Below are 24,074 nucleotides of genomic sequence, written 5' to 3' on the forward strand. Positions count from 1 at the left end.
TCATGTAAATTATAGAGATTTACCTACACGCCACACTGCCACTCTGTTATAGGAAGTAAAACCTGATAACATTCTTTAGTACAGTTTTAGTTTAGCTTTTTCTTTTTTACTCACTGATTCAACTTCTTTAATTTGTCGGGCTCTTCAGATCTCCTTGAAAGTGCCTGCTTGTGTTTTCGCTGCTGTACAATTACACTGTGAATGTTTCCTATTTTCTGTTTGACCTTTTTTCTGTCAAATCCTGATGGTAATAACCCTTTTTCAGGTAGGTTGTATGACAATAAATGAAATATAAAATTATTTATTTATTATTTTTTGTGCTGCATTTTCTTCACTGATGTTTTTAGTCCTAAAGAGCCATGAAATGTTTCTTTTTCAGAAGTGTGCCACAGAAAGAATTAAACTGTTCTGAGAAACATTTTTAATAGCAACTACTGAACATTATCCAAAAAAGAAACCCAGATACTCACTTGGACTGCCGATGTTTCAGGTTTTGATGTAAAAGAAATGTCTTGGCCTTTAGATTTGAGAGTAAACCAGTTCTGTGGAGAATATACAAGGTGGGTTAGCAAAACAAAGTTAAAAAAAGATAAAAATACAAAAGAAATTCACAGTGTCTAGCAAATGTATTCATTAACAATATTTTAACCTTTTGTCACATTATGTCCAATATGCTTTGTCGAGATTTTATGTATGTGATAGACCAACAAAGTAGTACATAATTGTGAAGTGACACAAAAATGGTGCATGGTTTCCAAAATAGAATTTTTAATAAATTCAATCTGAGAAGTGTTGTTTTGGATGAACTCAACCCCCTCTGAGTAAACACTTTGTAGGACCACCTTTTATTCTCTAATTACAGCAGCAAGTGTTTTGGTACGTCTATACCAGCTTTGCACATCTAGACTGAAGTGTTTGCAAATTCTTCTTTTTAAAATGGGCTATTCTTACACATGAATATGGTTTAATCTAAACTATTCTAGTGTAGCTCTGGCTGTATGTTAAGGGTTGTGCTGAAACTCTGGCCAAGTCACAGGTTTTCTGCAGCCTCTAACAGTTTTTTTTTATACCCATGCTTCTACAGTGAGAAGCTTAAGAACAGCCTTTCTATTGGTGACACTTCAGCTGTATGGACTGTTCTGAGAAACCTGACTGCCTACAAGAGCCCCTCCACCTATCCTGAACAGAGTCGTCTCCTGGTCTGAATGGCTTCTACTGCAGACATGACAAGAAGCCATTCACACCTCAAATCATCCCCTCTACATCCCATTCAGGAACAAATTCCTCCCATAAAGCAACCAACCCCCCACCATCAGATCCTCTGCCTGCACTAAAGATCTCCGAGGAAGAGGTAAACAGGCTCTTTCAGCGCATGAAAACAAAGAAAGCTGGAGGACCTGATAACGTCTCCCCATCATGCCTGAAAGCCTGCGCACATCAACTCGCTCCGATCTTCACAAGGATCTTCAACAAGTCACTGGAGAAATGTGAGGTCCCCTCCTGCCTCAAACGATCCACCATCATCCCGGTTCCCAAGAAACCCACCATCGTAGGATTAAATGACTACAGGCCTGTAGCCCTGACGAATGTGGTCATGAAGTCCTTTGAGCGGCTGGTGTTGAAGCACCTGAAAGGCATCACAGACCCCCTGCTGGACCCCCTGCAATTTGCTTACCGAGCAAACAGGTCGGCAGATGATGCTGTTAACTTAGGTCTACACTTCATCCTGCAATACCGCGACCGTCCAGGGACGTACGCCAGGATCCTGTTTGTAGACTTCAGCTCAGCCTTCAACACTATCATACCAGACATCCTCCACCAGAAGCTCACACAGCTCAACGTCCCAGCCTCCACCTGTCAGTGGATCAACAGCTTCCTGACAGACCGACAGCAGCAGGTGAGACTGGGGAGCATCTTCTCCCGATCCAGATCAATAAGTACTGGTGCCCCCCAGGGGTGTGTTCTATCCCCACTCCTCTTCTCTCTGTACACAAATGACTGCACCTCATCGGACTCGTCCGTGAAACTCCTTAAGTTTGCAGATGACACCACTGTCATTGGACTGATCCAGGACGGTGATGAGTCTGCATACAGACAGCAGGTGGATCGACTGGTACACTGGTGCGGTCAGAACTACCTTGAAATGAACCCACTCAAGACTGTGGAAATGGTGGTGGACTTTCGGAGAACACCACCCCCATACACCCCCCTCACCATCCTCAACAACACTGTATCGGCCGTGGACCACTTCAGGTTCTTAGGAACCACCATCTCTGAGGACCTGAGATGGTCTTCACACATAGACACTGTTCGAAAGAAGGCCCAGCAGAGACTGTACTTCCTGAGGCAACTCAAGAAGTTCAACCTTCCACAGGAGCTGCTGGTCATCTTCTACACTGCCATCATTCAGTCTGTCCTGTCTTCATCCATCTCAGTGTGGTTTGGCTCATCCACAAAACAGGACAGGTCCAGACTGCAACGAATATTCAGGAATGCAGAGAGAATAATCAGAGCTGACCTTCCCTCCATCCAGGACTTATACAGGTCTAGGGTCAGGAAAAGAGCTGCTAAAATCTCTGCAGACCCCACACACCCTGCACATAAACTGTTTAGAGTTTTACCTTCAGGCCGCCGCTACACAGCACTGTTCACTAAAACCGTCCGCCACAGAGACAGTTTCTTCCCCCAGGCTGTTTCTCTGATGAACATTCAATAGAGTACAGAACAACAGCATACAGATGTTGCAAATGCACCTTTTTATTGTATATGTGTATATTGTACATTGTAAATTGTAAATTTGTATATTCTGTAATGCAAAAACAGAACAAAAGAGCAAAGTGTACCGGAGGCAAATTCCTTGTTTGTATGCACGAACTTGGCAATAAAGCTGATTCTGATTCTGATTCCAGCCGCCATTCATCTCTCCAACAACTCTAACCACCTTTCCTGTCCCTAAAGAAACGCCTCCCTAGAGCATGATGGCACCACAATCATGCTCCATGTTGTGTTCAAGTTGCAGTGTTAGGTTTTGCATGTAGGATCAAAGATTTTGGTATCCTTTGACCAGAGCACCTCATTTAACACTTTTGCCGTATCCGGAAGATGTTTTGTTGTAGACTGCAAACTAAAATCCTGATAAATTATGCTAAGATTTGTGGTTGTAATGTGAAAATTTGTTTGCAAGACTGACTTCATTATATTTGCCTTCATTGTGTCTATGTACATTTTTCATAGAGTCAACAAGTGTGATATCCTCTGGTGTGTTGAGGTTGAGGTACAGTGTTAGGTTTTACATTTTAACAAAAGTACATAATTTCACATAGTTGTCATAGAGTCAACAAGTGTGATATCCACTTTAGAAATCAAATTAAACAAGGCAAGTTTATTTGTATAGCACATTTCAACAGCAAGACAATTCAAGGTGTTTTGCATGATGAATAACAAAACTAACACTATTAAACCATATTTATTCTATAAATGTTAAGCAATATATTGACTGTTGATTATGTTTCTGATGACGTTATACTACTATTTAATTGACCTTGTGCTATATTTAATAAAATAGAAAGGTCTCTCTGCTATCTTATTGCTTGGACGCTAAAAGGTCTGGGAACAACTGCTTTAGGTCTACAGTTCATTTGTTTTCTACTACAATCACTTTATTTCAAGTCTGATTCATCTGTAGTTCATTAGATTTGTTTTGGAGAAGACACACATTTGTTACTATGTTCTGGAAAGCCATTGGCTAAACCCAGGCTATGTGAGCTGCAGGGCCTGAAATTATTTTCAGATGCTCTTAAAACCTATAGATTTTGTGCTGCTTTTTGAGCCTTTATTGCTACGATTTATGCTGTCTACTTATTCAAGCATCAGAAATAATTAAAATGCAATATTTTCATTTTAACTTTAAATACGTTTCTGTGAATTATATACAATTACATACAATAAAAGTACATTTGGCTAAATAAACAAAAGAAAAAGAGAAATCCAAATGAATACCTGCAAAATTTCAGATTTCCCAGGGTCTGGTAAGGGTGCCCCTTTAAAGCTCTTCAGCACGTAGACCCTGAAACAATTAAAAACTTAATCGTGACCCTAATCTATAGTTGTCTTCAGCACAACAGCAGAGGTTGAATTATTAAAATGTTATGTTGCAATCCGGTAAAACTATTTCTGGAAAATTATCTTGTAGTTTCTCACAGGTTTTTTTTGCGTATTAAGAGGACAATGCCAGCAAGCAAAAGAGCCAACGCCACAAGGGTTAAAACACCTCTGCTCGAAACGCCCCACTCTGAAAAACACAGAACACAGAAGGTCACATTAGTTGAGATGAGAGTCATGCTTACAACATTTTTACTGCTGTAGAGATTCTGATTAATGCGTGTTGTGTTTTGGATTTTTGCACCATTTTTATACACAACTCTGTTTAGGAAATTGATATGCAACATTCCTCGCATGATTAGGGGGTAATTCTTCTATTAGCAAAACTATCATGGAAAGTTTAGATTCCTCCTTCTGTTATAGTTCTTAACTGCTGATTATTTAGCTCTAAAAACTGACTTACATTCTTAAACTTGGTCACTTGAGAGACTTTAATCTGAGTTCAACTAAAGTGGTCAACTTAATTTATGTTTGCGAACATTTTACCTGATGCTGGCTTCAGGCTTCCTACTTGTGACACCCATGACTCTGTGGGGCTCCATTCACTCCAGGTTCCACTAAGGCTTTTGTCAAAGGCCTGCACACGAACACGTGCTTCATAAGTCTCATCTTTCATGAGCAAACTGGGGTTCAGTTGTTCCATACATTCCCGTTTACACTCTGTCTTTTCAGACAAATACTGACAAAGAAAAAAACAATTAGTAGATCATTAGCAGACTGTTATTGTTTAAAGGTCACTCTCTCAAACAGTGTACCCTTACATTATATAAAAATATTACTTACATGCCATGACTCATCTTTTTGTTTCCACTGTAGCTGGTAACGGAAATGTTTAATCATCTTGTGTTTTTCAACTTGGGTGAACCAGGTCACAGTAGTCTGGTTTATAGTAGGTTTTCCTGGTGGATTCACCTTTACTGTAAAATCCAACAATCAGTTGCTTGTTGTTAGATGGATGCCAGTTAACAGACAAGAGGCTATACAGTGTCTGGCAAAATTAACTACTTCTCATTACACCTTTTCAATATTGTCACTTTACAGCCAAAAACTCCAAATGTATTTAATTGGGACTTTTCATGATAGATGAGCCCGCTTCAACACGCAGCTGCTTGGCTACTTCAGTGTGGCTTTTAGAAAAATAAAATAAGTCGTGTTTTTAGCTACATATGAATCACAGTTTTAGCATATCTTCTGTATGTTTATAGAATATGAGCATAAAATGTCTACAACAGCATGATAATGGTACAAGGATTGTTTGTCATTTCATTTTATTTAGTTGCAAGTTATGTACATCATGATTTTTAAGTGGACACCTATTATTCTTAATTTTCAATAAATATGGAGAGAACGTTTGCCTGTAAGCGTTAGATGATTTTCTTTGTATCAAAAATCTGAAAACAGAGATATAAATATTTTTTAAGATTTACCTTTCACAGTGAAATATCTTATATCCTACACAATCTGACAGTTTTACCCAAGTTATTCCTGATGGGACTTCCTGAAGACTGAATATGTGAGCAATGTCCAGTATGATATTGGCAACTGCAGTAAAGTGGTTTGGTTTGGTATGTAGTATTATGTCTTTCTCAAGCAAGTGATTTGCAGTTTAGCTACATTTCTTCTTTTTTGTCTGTTGCAAATATCACACACATACAGAAGTGTCCTTTTCAAGCTCGGACATATCTGAAAATCTATACTCATTGCGCTGCTTGCAGCTCCACCTTTAATCAGACTAAGCTTGATCTGTGGCTTCAGCTGGTGAATGTTAAAGATGAATTATTCCTGCAATCAGAGGAATATTATCCTTAAGTTACCGACAGATGTGTAATCATGATGAATGTGGATAAAGAACTTAAATTTAAAGCTACTACTGCAGGGTTACTCTTTTATATAAGACTAAATCCCAGAGAGGATGAAAATCCTTACCCAACTGCCTGAGCTACAAATGACCACCAAAAAAGAAATGACAGCCTAGAAAAGTGTTGTTTCTTCCTTTAATGATTGGCAATAATTGTATATGATATATTATATGTGATATGATATTATGATATGATGAATAATGATATTGTTTAGGGTTAACCGATTAAAAAGAGTTAAACGTATTTGTCTGCCACACTTTTCAGTTTTCTATTAGTAAAAATATTTAATTATTATCTAATTTGTGTTGTTCCAGTAGGGAGTTTGTGGTTATGTAGTAACAATATGTGAAAAAAATGTTTAAGGGGCAGGAATACTTTTGCAAGGCAGTGTGCTTTATAGTTCATACTTACTGTGACACGATGGGTTGTAGAAAATGCTTTCACTGCGTTTAGAAGGCATGCAATTTACATTTATAGATATGTTATGGGTGGTCCAAAACTGAAAACAATGTATAAAATAATTATTTTAATTTTTGGAACATAGTCACATACCAGTTTTCAAAATCTTAAGAAACAAGATCACCTTTAGTTGGCCATTCCTACGTCATAGTGAAAAATCAATATTTTGTACACTAAACATTTTAAAGTATTTTTTTTTTTTTCTATCTTGCCAAAGGTTAATTTCTCCAATAAATGGAAAACATGGAAAAAAATATTTGAAATCACTCACTTAAAGTACTCCATTAAAACATAAAAAAGGTGGATTTATTAAAACTAAACATGAAAAAGACAAGAAAAAGAGAACGACAAATGAAATAGAAAAATTATTCTTCTTTAGTTATATTATATGAACAATAGAGAACACTTGACCTGTTATTTTAAACCTTGATGATAAAGGTAATGAGCTATTCCAAAAGCAAAAACTACACCCCCACCACCAATTCCAGCCTTTGCCAATTTGCAGCTGTTAATTCAAAGAGTAATGTGTCATTGTGTACTTACAACATATTTCCTTTTGAAGAACAGAGAGCAGTTTTTTAAAGCTGGTTTTGAGACATCAAAAGGCTTTAGGTCACAGGAAGCATTGTAGGGATAGCTAAAAAGAGAAAAATCTTTGTGTTAATTTTATTTTCCTGCATATGATGCTACTTGGAAGCATTTCATATAGAAGAATGTTATTGCTGTTCTTACTTGGTACTTTTATATTCTGCATGTACTGTGCACACATCCTCTGCATCACCATAGACAGCTGAGCTGTTCCACACACAGTTCATGGTATAATTGAAGTCATTGTAGCAAGTAAGGCCTAGACAAGAGCATATACATTTTATCAAGGGAAAAACAAGACAATTTTATAGGTATTAATTATATATCAAGTTAAATAACTCACTCTTCAGTGGAAGGCTGGGACAACTAATACCTTCAGCACTGTAGATTTGAAGAAAATGAAGTAGAAGACACAGAAAGGTTCTTATTTTTGTTTTCTTCATAACTGTGTCATGAGTTTGGAGATGGATGGAATTCAAACATTTGTGAGTGTTTGAAGGACAGTGTTTGATTTAGAGCATCAACCAATGCCTAGTTGTTTTTCTTCCCATCCTGTAGTTGACAAATGAGAAAAGGGACCAACTGAGTTTCACTCTGCTTCTTTTCACATTTATTGCAATACAAAGAAAGGTTTAGGTAATGTTTCGGGTCATGCCTTGGTAATTTTGCAGTGGTTCCACTTAGACATACTGAGAAAACACATAGTTAAAATGTGTGTCAGTAATTGTATCACTTACTTCTTGTAAAACCAACCTTATGAGTACTAAACTAACCACAGGCTAGATAATTTCACATCTTTTCACATTTCATGATTCACGATTCATGACATCACATTTTAAACTCAACAAACATAATGCCATAATTTGAGTGAACCAGTAGTTTCAAATTGATGAAGTGCAAATGGCCTTGTTTTGGCTTAGAACATGTCATTGGCTTTTAGTGTTGTTATACATCATGAAAAACAGACACTACAGTGACAAAAACATTAAAAAGTACATTGAAGTGGCATGACAAAGATAACAGTTGTACTATAGACTCAAATTCATGAATGCAGCTCTGTCATATCTTTTCATTTTTGGATAATTGATTAAACAGAGGTCTGAGATGTTCAAAGGTTGGGATATTGTTTTATCACCTAACCTTGCTTTAAACATATCCACAACTTTTTCCCCGATCTGTCTTTTCCTCAGTGATGCTGCTTGCGTCCAACTGTTCTCCGTGTCTGAATCTAAATGCTAGCCACAATTTTAGATTTTAATTTGAAATTATGCACTGTCATGTGTTGTTCTATAACATTAAATCATATTAAAATACAATAAAGTTAAATGTTTGCAAGGCACTGCAGCAAACATGTGGTAAGGCTACAACATCTCAGGAAACAGTCTTTCTAAAAACAATAAGTTATAACTTATTTAAAGATACCAAGAAAGTACTACAGGGAAAAAAAGCTTTATAGGTGCGCATATATTAACATTAAGCACAAGTGATTGCTAGGGTTGATCCACATCTAATTCCTGAATAATCAAAATGGTCTCCCACAGTTTCTGTAGATGTAGCTGTAGTGATATGCAAAACACTTATGATCTAACTGAAAAACATCTAGTAAACATTTCCTACTAACTGTCTTACATGCAACCCTCATCACTCCATGTTCTCTAAAAGAAAGTACTCCCACATTTTAGCAAATTGGCTGCCTACCCACTCGTCTTCCCTAACCCCACAACAACATGTACTAAGTCAGCTCTTTTTAATAAAGTAAAAGACTGAGTGGAGACAAGAAATATTTAACATCTTACCTGTTTGTGAAGCAGCTCAAGATCTGCTTCAAATTATTCAAATTACTTCCTCCCATGTGCTGCAAAAGAGCTTCGAACAAGGCTTTTCTCAATATACAGGTCCTTCTCAAAATATTAGCATATTGTGATAAAGTTTATTATTTTCTATAATGTCATGATGAAAATTTTACATTCATATATTTTAGATTTATTGCACACTAACTGAAATATTTCAGGTCTTTTATTGTCTTAATACGGATGATTTTGGCATACAGCTCATGAAAACCCAAAATTCCTATCTCACAAAATTAGCATATCATTAAAAGGGTCTCTAAACGAGCTATGAACCTAATCATCTGAATCAACGAGTTAACTCTAAACACCTGCAAAAGATTCCTGGGGCCTTTAAAACTCCCATCCTGGTTCATCACTCAAAACCCCAATCATGGGTAAGACTGCCGACCTGACTGCTGTCCAGAAGGCCACTATTGACACCCTCAAGCAAGAGGGTAAGACACAGAAAGAAATTTCTGAACGAATAGGCTGTTCCCAGAGTGCTGTATCAAGGCACCTCAGTGGGAAGTCTGTGGGAAGGAAAAAGTGTGGCAGAAAACGCTGCACAACGAGAAGAGGTGACCGGACCCTGAGGAAGATTGTGGAGAAGGGCCGATTCCAGACCTTGGGGGACCTGCGGAAGCAGTGGACTGAGTCTGGAGTAGAAACATCCAGAGCCACCGTGCACAGGCGTGTGCAGGAAATGGGCTACAGGTGCCGCATTCCCCAGACCTGGGCTACATAGAAGCTGCACTGGACTGTTGCTCAGTGGTCCAAAGTACTTTTTTCGGATGAAAGCAAATTCTGCATGTCATTCGGAAATCAAGGTGCCAGAGTCTGGAGGAAGACTGGGGAGAAGGAAATGCCAAAATGCCAGAAGTCCAGTGTCAAGTACCCACAGTCAGTGATGGTCTGGGTGCCGTGTCAGCTGCTGGTGTTGGTCCACTGTGTTTTATCAAGGGCAGGGTCAATGCAGCTAGCTATCAGGAGATTTTGGAGCTCTTCATGCTTCCATCTGCTGAAAAGCTTTATGGAGATGAAGATTTCATTTTTCAGCACGACCTGGCACCTGCTCACAGTGCCAAAACCACTGGTAAATGGTTTACTGACCATGGTATCACTGTACTCAATTGGCCTGCCAACTCTCCTGACCTGAACCCCATAGAGAATCTGTGGGATATTGTGAAGAGAACGTTGAGAGACTCAAGACCCAACACTCTGGATGAGCTAAAGGCCGCTATCGAAGCATCCTGGGCCTCCATAAGACCTCAGCAGTGCCACAGGCTGATTGCCTCCATACCACGCCGCATTGAAGCAGTCATTTCTGAAAAAGGATTCCCGACCAAGTATTGAGTGCATAACTGTACATGATTATTTGAAGGTTGACGTTTTTTGTATTAAAAACACTTTTCTTTTATTGGTCGGATGAAATATGTTAATTTTGTGAGATAGGAATTTTGGGTTTTCATGAGCTGTATGCCAAAATCATCCGTATTAAGACAATAAAAGACCTGAAATATTTCAGTTAGTGTGCAATGAATCTAAAATATATGAATGTTAAATTTTCATCATGACATTATGGAAAATAATGAACTTTATCACAATATGCTAATATTTTGAGAAGGACCTGTATATCTTACACACAACTGTTGATAAGACTGATAAGACAGAAAGTAATGTCTTCACTGAAAATTTCTTCTGAGGAATTTTCCCCATAAAAAAGGTGGCATATGTCTTTTTTCAGTTTGAATCCAGCCAGTTTTTGTTCTATGACTTTTGCACTGCATTAATATTGTTTGACTAATAATTAGAAATCTATTTTACCCGTTAATGGGTCTAACAGGTAAAATAGTAAAAGGGAAATTTTTAATAACACGGGGATGACTCTGTGCCAGAAGCTGGCAGAACAGAAAAAAACAGGAAACCCTCATTGTGGTCTTAACTCAGTTTAACACAGGTTGCATCAGTGTTTGGGTGACATTCTTAACACATACCGGTAATTTATAATTAAAAAATATGCATTTTCATTTCTGCTATATATTTGCATGCGTCCTTTATGTGCTACCTTGGATGCTCACATACTCAGGATGCTCTTTTACCTTAGGGCATGCAGTTAAAGCTGTTAATGATTTCATTGATGTGCGTTGCATGGATAAACATCCAAATAAACCCGATATTTACAAGAACATCTGAAGTGTGTCACAAACAAGATGAAAATAAATGCATGTGTGGGTTTCATGTAGGATTTGTGGTCTGTGGTTTTTTTCAGCCCAATGCAAACAGACCAACAAACACCCACAGCATCTTGCAGTATCTACTTTACACAACAACAGGAGCAACATCAGCGAATAAATTCCAATCATTTATGCTAAAGCAAACATTATTAAAGCTTTAGAGACTAGTTTAGTTAAAAAATCCATTGTCATTTTCATTTATCTAAGGAAGGGTGGGCATCTAATTCAGCAGACCATTAACATCTCCAAACAGACACATGTTAAAGACTTTGAAAAAAAAAAACAGATTAACTCAATCTGAAACAAGCATTTGCAAACTGATAAATGGAATAATCTGTAGCTGCACTTGTTTGATTATTTCAATTATTTATGCACAGCACTGAGCATGTTTTCTTTCATTTCCGTGCACAGGGGGAAACACACGTTCTCATCATCTCCGGTCACCTGTTTATGAGGTTTAATAAAGGTCAAAACGTTTTTCTAAAAACCAGAAAATGTTCCATTATTTTGACAGGTGCACATCCTGCTAACAAAACCTCCACCCCAGTAAACGGATTTTACATGATTAGAAGGTGTGATGTTTTTAGAAGCTACATCGCCTACCAAATAGGGATGCAAAAAAAGTGAAGTGTGTATTTTGACCTAGATGTGTTATCAGAAGTAAGTTTACTAGTAAAGAGGAAGTAGATATTTTAATAACATGTATTGAATATTCTTTTATTGTGCTGTCGAGCTACATGTAGCTCCTACTGGGGATCAATATTAATGCCTCCTTGCTAATATGCAAAAATAGTCAAGACAGCTGACATGCTATTCAGTAGATGCCTAATGATTTAATTTGGCATTTTCAGGTCTAAAAATGTTAAAAGCTCTAAAAAGGAACAGAACAAATGTATATGAAATACTCAATGTGTAAAGACGCAAAGCCAGCTAAGAAATGTGCATTTTATATGACTTAATCTGTTGACGTTATCAATGATGGGCAACAATATCATGTGCCACAGTTGGAACAAAAAATATTCTTTGCTATTGTTCAATATCAGAGTGCCAACAAATGATCAACCATTTACTGCTGAGTCTTATCTCAAAGTAGGGTCTGTGCAACCCACTTTTAAAAGAAACGGTGTAGAAGACGACGGATAGATGGAAGGACGGACCAACGGACAGGCGGACGGATGGACCGATGGACGGACAAATTCTTCAAAACTTCAGTCGGTCATGGCCGGTGACCACTCACACTGAGCCAAGTTATGCTGATGGTTTCTTCCTGTTACAGTGGAGTTTTCCTTTCCACTGTCACAACATAATCCTCCAGGAGCAGTGAATGCTGCAAGTCAATGACTTGATACAACTGCTGGATTTCCTTAGATAGACAATCAATTTGAATAATACGCTGAACTTGAATGCATTGTATGGATGGATGGATGGATGGATGGATGGATGGATGGATGGATGGATGGATGGATGGATGGATGGATGGATGGATGGATGGATGGATGGATGGATCTTATTTTGGTGCTGGCATTAAATTCAAAATCTGAGTAGATTTTCAGTAATGCATTTTTTATCTCATGTTGAACACACTATGCCCAAAGATCCATGTCCAAATTAAGTTTATGCTCTCACAATGCACATCAAACATTAAAGCCAACATAATGTGTCAAGCTGTGTGGGAATGGAGCAGGACCCAAGCCCAGACTGGAATGTTAGATGAACATATTTATTAAATGAGGATAAGAAAATATACAAAAACACAAGGAAAGCAGGATTGGGGGCACAGCTTAGTCTCAGGCTGAATACAGGGAGGAAAGATGGACAATGGGCATAGAAATGAGGAGTGTAACTAGAGGATACGGCTGAGAACAATACGAGTATAGCACTATTTATACTGAGGGAGATGTGGGGGGTGACATAGGATGCAGGTGTGTGGCAATCAGGAGATATGTGAGACATGTGCTGAACAGAGATTAACAGAAACATGAGGAAGAATCTAACAGAAATAATATAAAACATACAAGAATGAACTAAGAAACCAGTATAGAGAACTGAACTAAAATGACAAATCTAAGAAGATAAACAGAGAAATTATAAAAACAGAAACCTAAAAAGTCAAACATCTCAGGATCGTAAGAGAGTGAGACTCAGGTTTGCTCTGTTTTGTGCAGTGAGTAATATCTGGAAATGACTCACTTCAGTTGACCTCACAACACGTACAAAACAGCAGAAACATGTTAGGGAACAAGAACCTTTAAAGGGCATAATCAAATCAAGAACTCTGTCTTATCTCATTTTTTAGGGCACTATTTTAACAGTGTACCTTTTTCTGTGGTTAAAGAAGATGTTCATGTTTCTATCTTCCTCTGACATTTGGACTTCCCCTAATTGGGTCCAACAGAAAAACTGAAAACCCAGACTCTCTTTTTCTCGATGTTTCATAGAGACCTAAGTAGAAAACAACCACAACCTATGGAAACGAAAGACAGACAAAACAACCACTTCCTAACCTATTTATCTTCCCAGAACACTACTTTGTTATCTGACAAGAAATAAAGAAAAAAAATGTTTTGGTCATGTCCTGCTTTATGTTTTTTATTGACTGTTACAGGTAACATGTAAAAATACTGAAATCTGACAGAACAAGTAAAAGATTTTATTATCAACGTGGTCATCTTAAGAAGTAATACTGATATGGAAATCATATATCCAAAATTAGGCTGCATTTAAACCAGTCAGTCAGTCATTTTCTACTGCTTATTCCATAGTGGGTCGTGGGGAAGCTGGTGCCTATCTCCAGCAGTCTATGGATGAGAGGCAGGGTACACCCTGGACAGGTCACCAGTCCATCGCAGGGCAACACACATACAACCATACACAAACTCATTCATACACCTAAGGGCAATTTAGAGTGACCAATTAACCTAACTGGCATGTCTTTGGACTGTGGGAGGAAGCCAGAGTACCCAGTGAGAACCCACACATGCATGGGGAGAACATGCAAACTCCATGCAGAAAGACCCCCAGCTGGGAATTGAACCCAGGACCTTCTTGCTGCAAGGCAACAGTGCTACCAACTGCGCCACCATGCAGCCTGCATTTAAACCATATATATATATATATATATATATATATATATATGTATATATATACCTTGCAGCAGACGTTCTTGCAGCAAGAAGTTCTCAAAAAGTTCTCAAACCTCAGCCTGAAGTCTTTCTGCATGGAGTTTGTTCTCCCCAAGCATGCATGCATTCTCTCTGGGTACTACAGCTTCCTATGACAGTCCAAAACCACTGACTGATTATCCAAAGACTGTTAATAATAATCAGATGAATGGATGGATGGATGGATGGATGGAATATGCCATTATGCCTCTCGAGAAATGCAGCGGCTCACAAAAGAAACCATATCTCCTAAAATTCCTGGTTTGAAAACTAAGGCCATAATTCCCAAACATGTGACATGTGTCTTGGACAGTTCACCTGGAAAACAAACATTGTGAAAGTGTGCACCACCTTAAAATAATAGTTGTTAAAGCACATTTAGGTTCAGTTCTAGAATTCAGCCTTCTGGGGTAAACGCCTGCCATTATACTTAGAGAATCTGATAAACCTAAAATAAAGTTCAGCTGCCCTATAATTATCTTGCTCATTTGCATTCTTTAGCTAAAGCCATAGTTCACAGAGAGGTTACAAAGGGTCAAAATGATCTCATAGTACAAGGTATCAGTCAGGAGTAGAAGAAAATATGGAAAACAGTGACATTACTGAAACCTTGATTTCTTGATTGATTTCTTCATAACTGGTAAATGGACATGGTGGAAACTGGTCAGGGAGGCTGCCAAGAGCCTGACATTACAACAAAAATACCATCAGGAATTTTTGACAAGTACTGGTTGGTTTCTTTATGTGGCAGTTATTTCCTGTATCCTCCTCATATGTCTGCTTTTAATGAGTAGGGTTGAAAGGCATAAACCATTTCTTTCAAACATCCAGTCCATGGCCAAAATCTCCTAAGGTCTTGTTGAAAAATTTGTTTTTTTTAGCCACAACTCCAGAAGATATGTTTAGAACAAAAACAACACTGGATGGGATAGGACGAAGATAAAGAGGGAGTCCAATCAAACACTATAAGGAACAAAATAATGGTCTTATATGAGGAACGTTTTGAGTAGGATTCCCAATTACAAGACTTAAACCTAAAAGGTCACCTAAAGAGGCTACGGACTAGAGATGTCCACACAACCTGATACATTTAGAGAAATTTTGCAAAACAAAGTGAGTATATATAGATAGGATTTGCATACTTGTGCATCCAGGTTATGCAACCTCTTTATTTTTTTGATTTTGTAACATTTTTGTTTTTTTCAGTTGAATTGTACAGGATATATGTCACATCAAAGATGAAAAAAGTTAATTATGACATATTTTTACATCACAAAACCTTCCATTTAAACAGAGGTGTGTACACTTTTAAAACAGTCACAATAAATCCAGTTTCCTATGAAAATTAAACCATCTCCAATTACAGCCTCCAGTTCCCTCAACCCAGACTTTTTGAAGCAAGACCGACTTTTTACCTCAGTTCCTGATTGTACATAATGGTTTCTTGATAAATGCATGGCTTTTTTTCATAAATAGGTGAAAGTGGGTAGATGGAAGGAGATGTTAGCTCAACAGCAGGATGTGACATGTGGGAGTAAGCAGTATAAACCCCGACAGCAGGTGCAGACAGTGTGTGACTGATCAGTGGAATAAAGGTGTGAGCTAGATTTAAAATGTTCTATACCAGTTCTGTTGACCTATAGGTTTACACAATAAAAAACACATTTGGTCTTTTATATGCATACAGCAAACAGTTATAAGCAGCTTGAGTGGTGAAACTGACCTGGCCACAACTAGGAGAGGTTTGGCAATCTTTCTCTATGACTGTTTCTACCGGTTTACACCTCCACAGTGCTAGCGTCATTTCTCTATCTTGTTACATTTTCTACACACTTCCTTTATTTACCACACATTCAAATTTTTTTTTTAAACTATCCCTTTCCTCTTCTTTTTTTAAATTTTCCTGTTAAAAATAAATGTACGTTCATGAAATAATATTTAACAGGTTAAATACATGTTTGTGAACATTCAACTATTTTTAAATCTTCATTTTAAACAAATACCATGGCTTGACCTTGTTCACATGTGACATTGCTTTCTGGATGCTTGGTCAGTATATTCAATTACTGGTTTTATTTATCAAGTTGAGAAAAGAGACACAATAAAAGCTCAACAAAAATGATTTGACATTTTGCCTAATTTTGTTAAACTATACTAACACTTTACCGACAGCTTTATCTCACTTGGCCAAACAAGTCACAACTGGAATAACCACTATTTATTTTCTTTATTGTCTTCTACATCAGAAAATCAGGATGGCATAACATAACTTCTCGCAACAGGTTCATTCATGCCTTACACTGAAAAAGACGCCTGATCAACATCAATAACTGTTAACCAAAATCAGTTGGCAAAAGAGCTTACCTTCACAGGGTTGTTCTGTAGATAATTCTGAGCTTTTCTGATGGTCGTGTATCTGTTAAATTCAAAGTGACTAATGCGTAGTTTTCATGTTTCTCATTCAGGCTCCCTCTTTTAAGTGACGATTGGGAAATGTTGTGCGTAAAGCACTGAAAAAAAAGCTGTGGCTGATTGTGGCGTGTGGTTTCATTGATAGTAACTGTGTGATCTGCAATCTATAAAGTAATGCGAAACAGCAAGGTGGAAACCCCAAGCTATTTTCCATTTCCTTTTTTCTGCACTTCATCTTTATGCTAAAGGAAGGTGAATCTGCCTTTCTGGAAAATGTTGTGTTTCATTTACCATGTGGTAAGTTATGCAGTTTTTGTGTTTGTTTTTTCAAATTCGAAATTAGATGCTCTTAGAAGACATCAAAATCTGGCAAAACAGAGTCATCAAAATGTTTTGAAAACCTAGCTGTCCTCAGGATACTGGACCATACCTAGTGTTGGGATGCACTGTGTCAGAGGCCCATCTCCATCTGTGAGGCTCAAGTTTGTCTTCTCGTCAGCGGGCTCTGGGAGTGCTGCCCTCTGGGAGTGCTGCCCTCTGGGAGTGCTGCCCTCTGGGAGTGCTGCCCTCTGGGAGTGCTCCCCTCTGGGAGTGCTCCCCTCTGGGAGTGCTCCCCTCTGGGGTACTTCTCTTGGGCTTTGAAGGGGCTTTTTTGTTAGTCTATCACATAAAATAATCCTAATAAAATAAATTGAAGTTTATGCTTGTAAAGTGAAAAATCATGGCAAAGTTCATTGGGTATGAATACATCTTCAAGGCACGATATATTGCAATACTTTTAATTCAGTTTCTAAGTACATTTTTGTTAATTTTCTTAACTTTTTTGTCTTGAATTAGATCAACATTACTTATAAATTTTAACCCTTTATCAGACTTGCAATAGCTCTTGTCTTTGTGCAGCTACACGATATTCTTCCAGATCATTTGGAAGATCAACCTCTTCTTCGTTTTTAGAGAATTTTAAAGAATTTTATAACAATGTTCAGGAGAAACATAGAAAACAGTAGACCTGGTGGATTGGAGACAAGTGAAGTCACCAGGTTTAGCTATAGACAGATTCTCCAGCAAAGGCTCTTTAGAATCTTGCACTGAAAACATTTTTCAGTGCAAGATTCTAAAGAGCCTTTTAACATTTACGTTGTTTAATATTGTAAGATTCAACAAGTGTGGGTATGACTCTGTGGGATTCTTCTACATAAGAAATAAGAATTATATGAAAGTATATGAAATCAGTTTATTAAACCTGATGTTTTTATTTCAAACAGTTTACCAAATTACAGGCTGAAATTGTGATGCTTTTAACTATACTGAACAACTTTACTGGTCATGGGTTTTTAAATTCTACAGAATCATTTGATTGACCATACAGTTGATCACTAACAACCTGCTTGTGCAATAGCTTAGTAATTATTAGCTTCACCGTCATATTTATCAAACATCAGACATCAGGTGCACTTTGTTGTTTCTTTGTCAAGAGAAACAACAACCTTCTCTATGAGCCCCTGATGTCAGTGGCGTAACCTATTGGACTCCCCACTAAAAAAGACCAAGCTGATCTTTTACAACATTCTGCCCTAGTCGGCTTTGGTTTCACAAGCATTACGTGAAATCCTCTCGGCACAGTTGTTAGAGGAATACACTGTAGAACAGTTGATAAATGACCTCTCACAATAATATCCCTATCAACCATATGTTTCTGTGGCGTACTGAGTTACGTAGATGTAAGAAAGTTATGTCTGAGCTCTGCCTCGTTAAGTATAAGATTGACAAGAAAACTATAAGCTGCTGCTTAGAGGCCTCATCCCACCAGGGGGCCCCGAGAGGACCTGAATTCCCATTCAGAGTATAGTTCTCAAAACAAAACTTTAAAAAAGGTTTTTGAATTTCAAGTTTTAAATAAAAACATAAATGTCTGACAAGATTAATTTATATTGGATTTAAAAGATCTGACAGATTACTTATAGCATATGGTAGCTGGCAACAAATTGTGAGCAGCAGATCTTTTAAACTATGTAATTTATGAGGTGGGGGCCTACATAAACCGGACTCGTTTGTCCAGCACATCCCATAGATGCTTGACTGGATTGAGATCTGGGGACAAGTCAACACCTTAAATGCTTTTGTGCTTCTCCAACCACAGCTAAACATTTCTTGCTTTCTAAGCCGGATAATTTATCTTGTTGAAAGGCCACAGAGCCAGAGGATACTGTTTCCATGAAAGGGTGATATGCTCTGGAATAATTGGCCTAACAATGGCACAAGCAGGGGGACTCCTCCCCCATTTTTAAAAGCTGGGCTGGAAACTTATGTCAATCAGCATTTTAAGTGTCATAATTGTGTTGCCTTTCTCTTGGTAACCATAAATCTCATCAAATACAGTTGAAAACTTTTTCCAGCCTTCCAAATGCAGACAGGAGGCAGATCGATCTGTGACCTGATCTGTGATCAACTGCGACATGCAAACAGATGCAGGTGTTGCTCCACATCAGTCATAGAAGCAGCATCTCAAGGACTCTTGAACTAGCTAAAAAGTCCCTAAAGGGACTTTTTAGCCAGCATGGAGCTGACAGCAAAATTAAATAAATGAAACATTTACTGAGACTCGAACTCGACTGGCTGGCTGTTAATTTTGATGCCTTTCTTTCATCAGTGCATCTATGGGCTCTTGTTTCACATGACCCTGTTGACAGTTGAACCCTGTTCCTCCCTTGACCACTGCAGACTGGGAACGCCTAACAAGTGCTGTGGTTTTGGAGACCCTCTGTCTCAGTCATCTAACTATCGCAATATACCCTGTGTAAAACGCCCTCAGAACCCTACACTTGCCCATTTTTACCAGCTTCAAACATGTAAACCTTGAGGTCAAAATGTTGCCTAATTTTTCTCACCCGCTAACACGTGCCATGATGAGGACGAAATCTGTCTTATTCACTTCACCAGTCAGGGTTCATAGTGTTTTTTTTCTGAATGCTCTGGACTAACAAGGTTATTTAGGCACTGAGACCCACGATGAACATTATTACTTATAATAATTATAACATTATAACTTATTTAAAAGGTACCTTTGACTGCAATGTGAGACACTAACCTAAACGTTGCCAGCAAGTAAAAAAAAAAAAAAATCATTGTTAAGAAGATTGAAAAAAATGTAACCTAATCCATGTATTTTGTTCTGAAAACCTGTTTCATTTGTTTGTTCTTAAAAACCAAATTGTATTTAACTTCAGCTTTCTGTTAAGCTGCAGACATAAGCTGCCCAACTCTCACATCTTTATTTCCAGTTCCTTTGTATTTAGGTAATTCGGATCACTATTGCCCTGATTGTCATCAGCACAAGTACTTTTTTGTTTTTAAAAATGAAAAGAAAGTGAAATCTTGTCATATTTGAAAAGATTGATACAACTTAAAGCACCTTAACGAGGGGTGTGATGAAATATTCTGTATCCTGCTCTATTTGGTTACAATTAATGCTAATATGCTGCCCCCATGTGGACACAGTTACACCACAGATATCCAAAGAAATTCAATTGGTTATTTTAATTAAATAATGTAAATCTAAAATATATATAATTTAATTTGTGACTTATCACAGGCATCAAAAGAATGAGTACATAGAAAATTACAATCCTGCTCTCGTTAAAGTGAATTACTATAACAATTCTCAGGAAATGCAAAAGCAACATTTCTGAACACAGGAAGTGGAAATTCACAGAAAGCTCAGTGTCACAACTTCATATTTGTTCACACTTTTGACCATTAAAGGCAGCATGTCAAGGTAGCTCTAAAAGGTTGAGGTCATTTGATATGGCTTGATAGAGAACACATCATGCTTCTTGGTGTGCATCTATCCATTGCACACGGCAAATGTATGCCTAATCATATGTGCTGTGCAAAGGTCTTTAGTCATTCCTTATTCCTCAAAACCTCCTACCAAGGAGTCAGACTTTTTGTATTTTGCTGTTCATACTTTAGGAAAGTTTTTGACTGGTCTTTTTTTTAGTTTCAATGCAATTTTGACTTTACAGAGAATCTACAAAATTTGTCAAACACTACTGAATTTGTATGCATTTATTACTAGCAGCATGTCACAAATACTGTTTCATCACCAATAAGCTGACTCCCAAAAAGCAACTAGCTGAAAACCTAGTATACAAGAGGTCACCAACCCAACAATAATTTATCTCTCAGGTCCTGTTTCAGGTTTTCATCGGACTTTCTTCCAATTGTTTAAAGGCATACAGTTCATCAACTGTTGATAATTTTCTTAGATGTAACCTCTCTTCTTTAAGCTCAAACTCTCCTAATTCTTCAAGCACACACTGCATAATGGCTGTCACAATCATGTGTACGGAAAGGACAGGTCAAAATGGATGAAAAAGTCCAAAGAAAAACTTTAAAAAGACTATCAGAAATCACACACTCCAAAAACCTTTAAAGATCACGAAATAGTCCAGCTCATTGGTAGAAAAACATAAAGAATTGGGGGTGCTTTATTTATTTTTCTCCACAGAACCATATATATTGTCTAAAGGGACTGCATGCTACAGTTTCATGAGCTAATACATCACATCAACTGACACAAGAAATACAATTATGTGTGTACTGGTAGTCAAAAAATATACATGTTTCTATAGGACTTTTATAATAAAAGTGGAGCAAACAGATATATATTCCGTCCCTAAAGGTTTAACTGATACATGTGTTTACACCAAGATAAATGTATAGTTATATGATTGACTTACTCATCCGTTTCAGCTGGAACAGTGACTCAATCAAGGCATTATGGCTCCCATGAAGAATTTAGTTGAACCTTCTTCTACTATCTGTAGTTACATCCGTATCTGGCAATGTTTAAATTCAAAGCATAGGCTTTGAGTTAGTACCGTGTTTTTAATACCAACAAAAACAAAAAGAGGAACAGGAGACATATGCTTCCTTACTTGTCACAATTTGATGAAAAGGGTTTTTCCTCTGAACAGCGTGAGGTTCCACATGTTGAAGTTGACTCAGTTTCTAAGTTTCTCATTCTCCATAAATCTGACTACAACAAAATTGTAGGGGAAAGTTCCATTCAAGGCAAAAAAGTGTTGAGCCACTTATTGCATAAAGCATAGTTTACCAAAATTCCACAAAGATTTACTGGAAAATTAATGTAAATCCAATGTAGTGCATATGAGCGTCTTGAGTCTGTACAATACATTTTTATGACTTTGCCATGCTGTTTTTTACATGTTGGTAACCTTTAATGGGGGTGCAGCTTCCAGCCAGGGACAGTTGTTTGAACTTTATTGTCTCTCTGACTTCAACAAAATGTAGCAAAAAAATATTGTATTAATGTTTTTTAATGGTTGTGTAATGTGACATGACCTGAATGTAATTTCCTCAAAGCTGCCAGAGGTGAGATGAGCTGTGAACTGTCACTCTGACAAAAGAGTCCAAAAGAGAAACAGAACTCACAACAAAAGAAAGATGCCTAACTGAATTCATACAAGTTTAATCACTTTGCCAAATTTCACTTGCGATACAATTTGTATTTGCTAAGTGTCGTCGTCTTTTTCCTACGTGCTTCAGTGTGCTATACATCAGAGTGACTTAAGGATGTTTAGCACACTGAAGCATGGATGTTTAATAATCCAAAGTGGGAAATTAACTAAAAGCCTGTCTCAGATGTTCCACAGAACAATCTTCAGGCTGGTCATGTATAAATATTTTATAAATAAAATCATCATCCAGAACATGACAATCATGTGGGAATGCAGCTGCAAACAAAACATGTCCATCCGTCCGTCCGTCCATCCATCCATCCATCCATCCATCCATCCATCCATCATCCACCGCTTATCCGGGGTCGGGTCGCGGGGGCAGCAGCCTAAGCAGGGACACCCAGACGTCCCTCTCCCCAGCAACTTGGGCCATCTCGTCCGGAGGAACCCAAGGTGTTCCCAGGCCAGCCGAGAAACATAGTCCCTCCAGAGTGTCCCGGGCCTTCCCCCGGTGGGATGTGCCCTCACCTGAGAGGTGTCTAGGAGGCATCCTAACCAGATGCCCAAGCCACCTCAACTGGCTCCTCCCGAGGTGGAGAAGAGATGCCTCTACTCTACTCTAAGTCCCTCCCGGATGACCAAGGTTCTCAACATATCTCTAAGGGAGAGCCCAGACACCCTGCGGAGGGAACTCATTTCAGCCGCTTGTATCCGTGATCTCGTTCTTTTGGTCATGAGCTTTGGGTCATAGATGAGGGTAGGAACGTAGATCGACCGGTAAATCGAGAGCTTTGCTTTTAGACTCAGCTCTCTCTTCACCACGACAGACCGATACAGCGTCGGCATCACTGCTGATGCAGCTCCAATCCATCTATCGATCTCCCGCTCCATTTTTCCCTCATTCGTGAACAAGACCCCAAGATACTTGAACTCCTCCACTTGAGGCAGGACCTCCCCCACCGACCCTGAGAATTCAATCTACCCTTTTCTGCCTCAAGACCATGGCCTCGGAGGCACCAATTCTCATCCCGGTCGCTTCACACTTGGCTGAGAACTGCTCCAGTTAGAGCTGTAGATCACAAGCTGATGAAGCCAATAGGACCACATCATCTGCAAAAAGCAGAGATGAAATCCTAAGGCCACCAAAACGGATCCCCTCAACACCTTGGCTGCGCATAGAAATTCTGTCCATAAAAGTTATGAACAGAATTGGTAAGGCATGCCGCCTGGACTGCCGGTACCCATAAGCTGCTTCCGGAGTCCCACAGGCCAAAAAGACCCGATAGGACTCCTTCAGCCTGACAGCATCCCTCACCGCTGGAGTCCATCAGCGGGTTCAAGGATTGCTGCCGCGACAGGCACCAACAACCTTGCGACCACAGCTCCGGTAAGCCACCTCGGCAATAGAGGTGCGGAACATGGCACACTCGGACTCAATGTCCCCCACCTCCCCTGGAACGTGTTTAAAGCTTTCCCGTAGGTGGGAGTTGAAGCTGGGCCTCACGGGAGACTCCACCAGGCATTCCCAGCAGACCCTCAAGATTCGTTTGGTTCTGCCAGGACCTCCCCCACCATTGGAGCCAGCTCACCACCAGGTAATGGTCAGTTGAAAGCTCCGCTCCCCTCTTCACCACAGTGTCCAAGACATGCAGCCGCAGATCAGATGACAAAGTCGATCATCGAACTGCAGCCTAGGGTGTCCTGGTGCCAAGAGTACCCCATCTATCCAGAACGGATATATGATCCGGCCAGCAAATTCTGGTTCTGACTGGGTCTCCTTCCGGTAGGTGGAGAACCTCCAAAGGGAGGCAACTGGGAGACATTCTATTCAGATGCCAAAACCACCTTAACAGACTCTTTTTGGTTAACTCTTGCCAGTTAGGGCAGG

The 24,074-nt window shown here is 38.7% G+C and overlaps 1 protein-coding gene across 6 annotated transcripts in view; it reads right to left on the minus strand.

The window, feature by feature from the left end:
• LOC124868875 overlaps nucleotides 1–22,503 on the minus strand; it is a 49,016-nt gene extending 26,513 nt beyond the window's left edge. The window contains exons 1-11 of one of the 6 annotated variants that reach the window (XM_047366498.1): nucleotides 21,446–22,499; nucleotides 17,134–17,363; nucleotides 7,411–7,619; nucleotides 7,212–7,326; nucleotides 7,023–7,116; nucleotides 6,432–6,519; nucleotides 4,945–5,078; nucleotides 4,648–4,840; nucleotides 4,201–4,291; nucleotides 4,000–4,066; nucleotides 471–542 (exon numbers count right to left, since the gene is read on the minus strand). In XM_047366498.1, the coding sequence (XP_047222454.1) occupies nucleotides 471–542; nucleotides 4,000–4,066; nucleotides 4,201–4,291; nucleotides 4,648–4,840; nucleotides 4,945–5,078; nucleotides 6,432–6,519; nucleotides 7,023–7,116; nucleotides 7,212–7,326; nucleotides 7,411–7,510 (954 nt within the window). In that variant the 5' untranslated portion in view covers nucleotides 7,511–7,619; nucleotides 17,134–17,363; nucleotides 21,446–22,499. Of the gene's footprint in view, nucleotides 1–470; nucleotides 543–3,999; nucleotides 4,067–4,200; nucleotides 4,292–4,647; nucleotides 4,841–4,944; nucleotides 5,079–6,431; nucleotides 6,520–7,022; nucleotides 7,117–7,211; nucleotides 7,327–7,410; nucleotides 7,620–16,655; nucleotides 16,811–17,133; nucleotides 17,364–21,445 lie in introns of those variants that run through there. The other 5 variants (XM_047366496.1, XM_047366497.1, XM_047366500.1 and 2 more) reach the window with 5 other exon arrangements.
• Nucleotides 22,504–24,074: the final 1,571 nt, after the last annotated feature.

Source organism: Girardinichthys multiradiatus, chromosome 5 (genome assembly GCF_021462225.1).
Source record: "Girardinichthys multiradiatus isolate DD_20200921_A chromosome 5, DD_fGirMul_XY1, whole genome shotgun sequence".
Lineage (NCBI taxonomy): Eukaryota > Metazoa > Chordata > Actinopteri > Cyprinodontiformes > Goodeidae > Girardinichthys > Girardinichthys multiradiatus.